This window comes from Dendrobates tinctorius, unplaced genomic scaffold (assembly GCF_039654945.1).
Source record: "Dendrobates tinctorius isolate UK_male_01 unplaced genomic scaffold, ASM3965494v1 ptg000120l, whole genome shotgun sequence".
Taxonomy (NCBI): Eukaryota; Metazoa; Chordata; class Amphibia; order Anura; family Dendrobatidae; genus Dendrobates; species Dendrobates tinctorius.
The window spans coordinates 21,243,647-21,253,981 of NW_027361788.1; the positions used below are offsets into that span (position 1 = coordinate 21,243,647).

At 44.2% G+C, this 10,335-nt stretch overlaps 1 protein-coding gene across 2 annotated transcripts in view; it reads right to left on the bottom strand.

Moving 5' to 3' along the window:
• Positions 1 to 9,185, bottom strand: part of LOC141101651 (ceramide kinase-like) — a 41,415-nt gene extending 32,230 nt beyond the window's left edge. Inside the window, exons 1-2 of one of the 2 annotated variants that reach the window (XM_073590881.1) lie at positions 8,838 to 9,185; positions 1,394 to 1,495 (exon numbers count right to left, since the gene is read on the bottom strand). In XM_073590881.1, the coding sequence (XP_073446982.1) occupies positions 1,394 to 1,495; positions 8,838 to 8,955 (220 nt within the window). In that variant the 5' untranslated portion in view covers positions 8,956 to 9,185. The remainder of the gene's footprint in view (positions 1 to 1,393; positions 1,496 to 8,837) is intronic. The other variant, XM_073590879.1, reaches the window with a different exon arrangement.
• Between the last annotated feature and the right edge of the window lie 1,150 nt (positions 9,186 to 10,335).

Sequence of the window (10,335 nt, forward strand, 5' to 3'; positions counted from 1 at the left end):
ACGATCCACTATTTTGAATGGGCATTGTGCAATGCTTCATTTCTCCTGTGGTGGTGCTGCAGAGAAATTAAGCACTTCATATTGGCTTCTCAAGAGCTGATGCTCTGATCCCATTGTCACCTGTATCAAGGGAAGAGACCCTTCTAACAAGCTGGAAACTTTCAAATCAGATAACTCAAACTGGACAGGTGCTACACATACTTAAAGGGATATTCTCAAGTATGGAAGTTATTCACTATCTTAACAGGGGATAACTTCCTGATTGCTGGGGACCTGACCGCTGGGACCCTCACCAGTCCAAAAACTGGGGATCTAAATAGCCCCATGTGATGGAGCAGTGCTCGATCATATGTGCTGCCGCTCCATTCATTCTCATGAGTGTTCCGAAGACCAGCTGAGCTGAGCGATCGGCTATCTCTCGCGGTCCCACTAAGACTGAGTAGGGAGGCAGTGCACATCATCGGCCAGTGATCCATTCACACCTGGTTCTCAGGATCGGTGGAGTTCTAGCAGGTGGACTCCCAGCGATTGGGATGCTATCCCCCCTTCCAATCTTGAGAATATCCCTTTAATAGCTAAATGATAATAGAGAAGTCCTCTTAGCGTACTGGTAAGATTAGTGTGGAGTTTCCATCATGGTGGTAGGTCAGGAGCTGGCTGGGGTCTGTCACTGTGGCTGACCACCTGTCAAATGAAAACATTGCGATTTTGCTTTAAGGACCTGTCACTTGCCATAAATATAGTTTTTTTTACATGGTATAAATACCGCTGTTCTCCTGAATCCGGTGATGGTTTTTCTTTTGTTCCTGCCCCTCTCAGTTCCTGAGATGTGGTCTCCTCTTCCTTGTATATTAATCTACTCGTTAGCCAAGTGGGTGTGGTCCACAATTTGTCTCTGTGTGCAAAGTCATGAGATCCACGCCCACTTGACTAACAAGACCAGAATTGCATACAAGGAAGACAGGGCCATATCTCATGGACGGAGAGGCACAAAAATGAAAGAAAAATATTGCCAGATTCAGGACAACAGCGGCATTTATACCAGGTAAAAAAAATATTTATGACAAGTGGCAGGCGCTCATTAATGACATGCCCATGTTCTGACAATGCAATGTTAACGAACGAGAAGCACGTTTCAACTAGGGAGAACACCTCATTATAGCGTGTGAAAGGCTGACAAACAGGTCCATAACAGTGCGGAATAATTAGCTGCAAATAAAAGAATCTTCGTTTGTGTCGGAGGCTAATGAGACTGAACCGCGGCTTGGAATAATGTTCTGTGACGTCTTCCCGAGACAATGAGTCATCTCCTTCATCTTCCACAGCCAGGCTAATTACAGGTATTTACATGGAGGAAACACAGAAGGCGGACATCCCATTTCCTGCAGCTTACCTGTGAACTGGTTACTAGGGGCACTGATCCTCTTTGTCTGCTGTTTGCTGTCACCTGGATGAACGGTGACAATTTCATTAACTGGAATGGAGACTGTAATACCTGTGGAAAAACCAGAGAGCGTGAAATCAATCCTGATCAAAGACTGCACTAAAGCCAAGAACATCACAGTGTGACCACAGCCAGTATCATACAGCTTTTTCCGGGAAATTAGTGCAATGTCAGCCTCACAAAGTACAAAAATGGAAGCCTTACCTATCACACTGGCCACTGGAGCTTTTTAACACACATACTTCTGATCTTTTCAGGAACAGTTTTCAGCAGTCATATTATCATCAAAGGCATACAAAAGGGGCTATCATGTCAAAGTGCTCTGAAGTTTTCAGATGACCTCGAGATGCGATAGCAACTATCGGTATACGTGATGACCATCGTGAGGAGCTGATAGTGTTGAAGAGGGAGTCCTCACCCTCTGTGAACCATTTAGATTCTGTTGTTGTGATTGGCAGCATCATCTAAAGGGTTATTCAGTTCCAAAACCAATCAGGAACGATGTCGCTGGGTGTCAGCTGTCATGCACAGCTAATATCTGCAGCATTTTTGCCCTTTGAGGGGGGGCTCTATGCACTTATTCCTCAGCGCTGTGAAAAAGCTGCATTTAGGATTAAGGCCCTTTAATGGCATTTGTGAAGAGGCATCTTGACAGTCATTAAGGGATTAAAAAAAATTGTGATATAAAGAAAAAACATTGCCAACACTGAATATAGTCTGGTCAGATGAGACCAAAATTGAACTCTTTGGATGTCATAATACATACCATGTTTGGAGGCCAAAAGGCACTGTATATCAACCCAAAAACACCATACTAACCGTAAATCTTAGACGTTGGAACATCGTGGTGTGGACTTGTTTTTCAGCATAAGGAACTGACAAACTTCATATGATTGAAGGAAGGTAGAATAGACAAATGTACAGAGACATTTTTGGTAAAAAAATACCTTATGCTATCTACCAGGATGATGAAGATGAAATGAGGGTGGACATTTCATCAAGACTATAATCCCAAACACACAGCCAAGAAAATTCTCAATTGGTTTCAGAGAAAAAAGCTGCTAAATTGGCCGACCCAAACACTGGAGAATAATGATTCCTTCATTTTTGCAAGCTAAACATTCCCAGATCCTTCAACCGTTCCTCATAGGACATACTTTGCAGTTCGCTCACCATCCTGATAGATCTTCTCTGAAGTTGCTCCAGTTTTTCAATGTCTTGTTTTAAAATGTGGTGCCCAGAACTGCACACAGTATACCAGATGAGGCTTGACCAAGGAGGAGTAGAGGGGGATAATTACTTCAAGTGATCTAGACTCTATGCTTCTCTTAGGCTAGGTTCAGATTTGCAGATGGCAGAGCTGCGGACTTCCTCTGTGAAGCTCCGTCCACTGCCACACCTCCTCCGTTCAGCTCTGCCTACGTCTGAATGCGGCCTGCGTACCTATATTCAACATTGGATACGCAGGTCGTGCGGATGTATGCGGATGCGTCCGCATGCGTCGTTTTGGCGATGCGGCGACTGCAACAAATTGCAACATGTTGCGTTTGATGCAGGTCGCCGCATCGTCAAAACAAGTTTTTAATGAGACCGAATTGCAATTTTTTTTACCCCAAATACATTAATTTAATTAAAATAAAAAGTGACATATGAATATACTTTATATTCTCACAAACCCATTGAGTCCAGACCAAGGCATGTTGTCACTTGCTGACTAAGGATAAGGATAATTCCTTCATGACACCATAGCTGGGGGCAGGTAGAGCTCTGGGTGGTGTTGTCGGGGAGGGACACAACATTATGTTTCAAGCGTATAATCCTGACATGTACTGATACCTTTACCCGTTCCTTGCAAGATTATTACATTTGTTAGGACCATTATATGGGCATATTAAAAAGTAATTAATTTTCTGGGAGAAATACTTCATCTTCTGGGGCACATTTCAAGAGTGCCAATACTTTCGGCCATGACTGTATATTAATAATGAGATGTGAACAGAGCATAATCAGAATATTCTAAGGTGCTACTAAGCCAGATAATTGCGCAGGATCACACACGTGAGGCATACCTGACCGCCCTGTCAACTAGCATCCACCATTAACTTTAATAATTAGTTGATGCTAGATAATGTCTATATGAAATGTTTATTCCAGCTATTAAGAGATTAAGATGGCTTACTGCCCAAAATAACCAAGTGTGGAACGGAAGTAATTTGTGGCTGCCGAACAGCTCTGGCATTGCTTAGTCTCACAGTAAATTACCTGATCTGATGGTAAAGAGTTGCCCTGTCCTGAACCTACCAGATTATAAGAACGAACCGTCTTGCTCTTTGTATAATTAATAATAATAATAATTTTTATTTTCATAGCGCTGACATATTCCGCAGCACTTTACATTTCAGAGGGGATTTGTACAGACAATAGACATTACAGCATAACAATAATCACATACAGTAGATTATAACAAATACCAAGAGGAAAGAGGGCCCTGCTCGCAAGCTTACAGTCTATGAGGAAAGAGGTAGACATGAAAGGTGGGTGGTAACAGTTGCCCTGATTGTATGGACCAGCCATAATGTTAAGTGTGTAACAGTACAGACACAGAGGGCTAATGGATGCATAAAGCATGTGGGAACATCATGCAGGAAATCTGGTTATGGTAAAACTTTTGGCTGTGCCACACAGGGATAGATTAGGTTAATGTGTTGAGGCGATAGGCCAGTCTGAATAAATGCGTTTTCAGGGCACGCTTAAAATTGTGGGGATTGGGGACTAATCGTATTGACCTGGGAAGTGCATTCCAAAGAATTGTTGCGGCACGTGTAAAGTCTTGGAGACGGGAGTGGGGGGTTCTGACTATTGAGGATGCTAACCTCAGGTCATCAGCAGAACGGAGGGCGCGGGTAGGGTGGTATACTGAAACAAGGGAGGAGATGTAGGGTGGTGCTGAGCCATGAAGAGCTTTGTGGGTGAGGGTAATAAGTTTATACTGAATTCTGGAGTGGATGGGTAGGCAGTGTAATGACTGGCACAAGGTAGAGGCATCGGTGTAACGATTGGTGAGGAATATGATCCTGGCTGCAGCATTCAAGACAGATTGGAGAGGGGAGAGTTTGGTAATAGAGAGACCGATTAGAAGAGAGTTACAATAGTCGAGACGAGAATGAATAAGAGAAACAGTAAGAGTTTTTGCAGAGTCAAAAGTAAGAAAAGGTCGAATTCTAGAAATGTTTTTGAGGTGCAGATGACAAGAGCGAGCCAGTGATCGAATGTGGGGGGCAAAGGAAAGCTCGGAATCAAGTATGACCCCAAGACAGCGGGCATGTTGCTGGGGAGTAATAGTGGAACCACACACAGAAATGACAATGTCGGGTATAGGTACATTAGTAGAGGGAGGAAACACCAGGAGTTCAGTCTTTGACAGGTTCAGTTTCAGATATAGTGAGGACATGATATTAGACACAGCGTTTAGACAATCGCCGGTGTTTTCTAGAAAGGCTGGCGTGATGTCAGGAGAATAAGCGTATAATTGGGTGTCATCAGCATGGAGATGGTACTGGAAACCAAATCTTCTGATTGTTTGACCAATAGGGGCAGTGTACAAGGAGAAGAGGAGGGGGCCTAGAACTGATCCTTGAGGGACCCCAACAGTAAGCGGAAGGTGAGAGGAGGAGGAACCGGCAAAAGATACAGTAAAGGAGCGGTCGGAGAGATAGGAGGAGAACCATGAGAGAACGGTGTCCTTGAGGCCAATGGAACGGAGCATAGTGAGGAGGAGCTGATGATCCACCATGTCGAATGCTGCAGAGAGATCCAAGAGAATTAGCATGGAGTAATGACCATTTGATTTAGCTGTTAGCAGATCATTAGAGACTTTAGTGAGGGCAGTTTCAGTGGAGTGTAAAGAGCGGAAACCGGATTGGAGAGGGTCGAGAACAGAGTTTTCTGAGAGATAGCGGATAAGACGGGAGTCGACCATACACTCATCTAATTGTAAAAATTCATGGACGGAATCATTCATCTGGGGTGTGCTAGATCCAATTTTGATCAGTTTTTTGATTGTGTCCATTTTTTTCCTATCCGAGTGGCATCCGTTTTTTTCATATGCAAAAAATTGAAGAAAAAAAAATCCAAGCTTCTTCTAATGACTAACTAGCAAAACACATAGAGAGTACTGAGGATGGAGAGTACGTAGATGGCATCATTTGGGCTGTTTCTTTGTTTTTATGGCCCAATAGACTTGTATTTGTTCCTCAACACAGATTAAAAAGGGACATGTCACAGTTTTTAGAGAGGTCAGTATTGCATCTCTTGACATTGGATTTTGAGTCTTACACTCATAGATTTTGCAGACTGGCTGGATGTACACTGCATTTACCTACACTGTGCACTAGACTCGTACCAATATCAAAAGCATAACATGTGGTATGAGATTATATTTTATGTGGAAGCCTATGGGCAATGTATGTCACTGTAGGAGCCACTACATGGCAGCCAATGGGAGATGTATGTGACTGCGTCGGAGCCACTACATGGAAGTTTATGGGACATGTATATCAGTGTATGAAAGCTACTATATCAGAGCTAATGGGCGATGTATGCCACTGTATGAGCCACTACATGGAAATCAATGGAATTTGTATGGGAGCCACTACATGGGAGCCTGTGGACGATGTATGTCTCTGTAGGAGCCACTACATGGAAGACAATGGGTGATGCATCTCTCTGTAGGAGCCACTACATGGAAGTCAATGGAATTTGTATGGGACTGTATGGGAGCCACTACATGGGAGCCTGTGGACGATGTATGTCTCTGTAGGAGCCACTACATGGAAGCCAATGGGTGATGTATGTCTCTGTAGGAGCCACTACATGGAAGTCAATGGGAGATGTATGTCACTGTATGAGCCACTACATGGGAGTCAATGGGAGATGTATGGGAGCCACTACATGGGAGCCTGTGGATGATGGATGTCACTGTAGGAGTCACTACATGGGAGCCAATGGGAGATGTATGTCACTGTAGGAGCCAATATATGGGAGGCAATGAGAGATGTATGGGAGCCACTACATGGTAGCCTATGGATGATATATGTTACTGTAGGAGCCACTACATGGAAGCCAATGGGACATGTATGGGACTCACTACATGGGAGCCTATGGGCGATGTATGTCACTATAGGAGCCACTACATGGAAGCCAATGGGAGATGTATGTCACTGTAGGAGCCACTACATGGAAGCCAATGGGAGATGTATGGGACTGTATGGGAGCCACTACATGGTAGCCTATGGGTGATGTATGTCATTGTAGGAGCCACTACATGGAAGCCAATGGAAGATGTCTGAGACCCACTACATGGGAGCCCAAGGGTGATGTATGTCACTATAGGTAGGAGCCACTACATGGAAGCCAATGGGAGATGTATGTCACTGTATGAGCCACTACATGGGAGTCAATGGGAGATGTATGGGAGCCACTACATGGGAGCCTGTGGATGATGGATGTCACTGTAGGAGTCACTACATGGGAGCCAATGGGAGATGTATGTCACTGTAGGAGCCAATATATGGGAGGCAATGAGAGATGTATGGGAGCCACTACATGGCAGCCTATGGATGATATATGTTACTGTAGGAGCCACTACATGGAAGCCAATGGGACATGTATGGGACTCACTACATGGGAGCCCATGGGCGATGTATGTCACTATAGGAGCCACTACATGGAAGCCAATGGGAGATGTATGTCACTGTAGGAGCCACTACATGGAAGCCAATGGGAGATGTATGGGACTGTATGGGAGCCACTACATGGTAGCCTATGGGTGATGTATGTCATTGTAGGAGCCACTACATGGAAGCCAATGGAAGATGTCTGAGACCCACTACATGGGAGCCCAAGGGTGATGTATGTCACTATAGGTAGGAGCCACTACATGGAAGCCAATGGGAGATGTATGGGAGCCACTACATTGGAGCCTATGGGCGATGTATGTCACTATAGGAGCCACTACATGGAAGCCAATGGGAGATGTATGGGACTGTATGGGAGCCACTACATGGGAGCCTGTGAACGATGTATGTCTCTGGAGGAGCCACTACATGGAAGCCAATGGGAGATGCATGGGACTATATGGGAGCCACTACATGGGAGCCTGTGGACGATGTATGTCTCTGTAGGAGCCACTACATAGAAGCCAATGGGAGATGCATGGGACTGTATGGGAGCCACTACATGGGAGCCTGTGGACGATGTATGTCTCTGTAGGAGCCACTAAATGGAAGCCAATGGGAGATGTAGGAGTCAATACTTGGGAGCCTATGGGCGATGTAGGTCACTATAGGAGCATGGAAGCCAATGGGACATGTATGGGAGCCACTACAAGGCAGCCTTTGGATGATGTATGTCATTGTAGGAGCCACCACATGGGAGGCTATAGATGATGTATGTAACTGTATGGGAGCCACTACATGGGAACCTATGGGCAGTGTATGTCTATACAGATGTTGGTGGTGTGAAAAATCTTCCTGGTGTATACCTCCAGCCAGCGTACACTGCAGTGTGACTACACAATATATGATATTTGCTTCTCTGGGTGGTGACAATGCCCTTTGTACTTCACAAACGTCTAAATTCCTTTGCTAAAAATACTAATGACATTTCGTTAATGATTACCAGTGAAAATAAGTAACAAAGGAAATGAATACACTGCTGTTAGGACAGACAATGGGTGCTCAGGTTTAATGTGTTTTGGAAGATAATGGAGGGAGGATGGGAATTACTTATTTTATTCATCATTCTTCCTATTCTTTTCTGGGATAGATAACATTCTAATGAATGAGCCCAGCAGTGCTAGCAGATGGCCACCGATGGTCCCTATGGACGTCTGTGCTGTCACCTTCTAAACAGGAGAATGGAAACACAACTTGTCCAAATGACCAAGTAATCCCGATCCTGGTAGATGACAACCTCTAGCTGTATTTTTCAGTCTTTTAAATGCTTCTTAAGGCACATAGACATTATAGAGGGGGACTGTTAGGACCCCATTATATTAATGGAAGGGGAATAAAGAGGGACTCTCTCTCGAGTAGACCACGCTCATTCCTGTATTGGCCAAATATAAAATTGGCATCAACAGATATGGCTCAGGGGTCCATCTGTTCACCATGTCGGCTTAAAATCTTGATGACACAACCATGTATTATATGGTCACCCATTCATTTGAATGAATACCGTAATACTACATTACCAAAAATTCTACTGCAATAATAAACCATACAGTAGGATATATGATATAACCATATACCAGATCATTGGTACTAATGCAAAATTATAGAGATATCCATTGTCAATCACCATACAATATACAAGAGCCACCCGTGTCACTTACTTTTTTTCCGGCATGCCCGTCTCTTGTTAAAGCTCCAGCTCAGATTTGACTGCTCCAGCGCAAGCGACACTTCTGTGCCCTTTATTCTAAGCGAGCACATGAGGTTTTCTTTCTCCATTGCAATTATTTGATCTCAGGATAAAAAAAAATAATATAATCTTCAGAGATAGTACATGCTATGTTTTTTCCCTATGGCGAAGTATATAGTCTTGTATCTGCTGGTCTATGGCCCTATATACTCCAGGGACTGTGTGTCCCTCTCAGAGTCCAGCTCTGACTCTCTACTTCCTTGCACTGGCAAGTAATAAAGTGTCAGCATTGAGGATGATTAGTCCCTAGTCTGCTCAACAGGTTCTAGAGGAGACTCCACCTCCGGCACAGGCTTCCTCCTGGTAGACATGGTGTACATGGGATGTGCAGGGTGCACAGCTATTGTTTACCCACTAACAGAGCACACCGTGCCTAGGTGAATGGAATAACAATTAATTGAGTATTGGGATGTTTTGTTCTGCATTAACAATGGTCAAGTCATTGTGCTCCTTCCAGTGACATGAGAAAGGCTGGATAAGGCTTGATGTGGATCTAAGGTTAATGTCCCAATTTTACATTATTCATGACTGCCTGATTAACGCCACATGTTATATGGCACTGTGTGTCGGTGTTTATTGCAGGAGGTCTTTACACGAGTTGTTTGCTAAATGCAAATGTATCCTAATGGATTTGATCCATTTCTGCAAGGTATCACCTACTCTAATTTACTGATCGCTGGGGGTCGGACCCCTGAGACCATCAACAATTTAGAGAAATGCCCTGTTAGGAAGGAGCCATGGTCGCACGTCACCATGCTATTCATTGTCTATAGAATCTTCGGCACTTCCATAGACAATAAATGGAGAGTCCCTGTCTTGGGATCAGGGAGGATGCCCCAATGATCAAAAAATGTAACATCAATTCTGAGAATAGGTGATTACTTGGGACAACTCTTTTAAGGTGGCCATAAACATAAATGTTGTTGATCACTGGGGTTCAGAACTCTGGGACCACCTCGCAATTTATAGAAATGCCCGATTGGAAGTCAGCAGTGGCCACCTGCCACCACAGCATTCATTGTCTATTGGACTGTCTTGGATAACCGAGTACAGCGCTTGTCTATCTCTGGCACTTCCACAAAGAATAATGCCCCATTCTTGGGATCATAGGAGATCCAATCAGTTGGACCCCTAAAGATCAAAAAATTACCTGGAACAACCTTTTTTTTTATGCACCTGTCCACATCCAGGCAGTGCTTCCCTCATTCCGGTCCACTGAATTCTGTTCTGCTCCATGTCTGGCTTTGCAGATGGCGCGGCGTGATCTCTTGTGATCATCTGCCTGGGCCTATATCAGGCCCACCAAGACACACACCTGTGTCTTGGTATTTTATAGTAAGACTTTCTAGTTACTCTGGAGTTCTGTCTGCTACCTGTCTGCAGTCTTACAGGACCTCTGCTACCTGTCT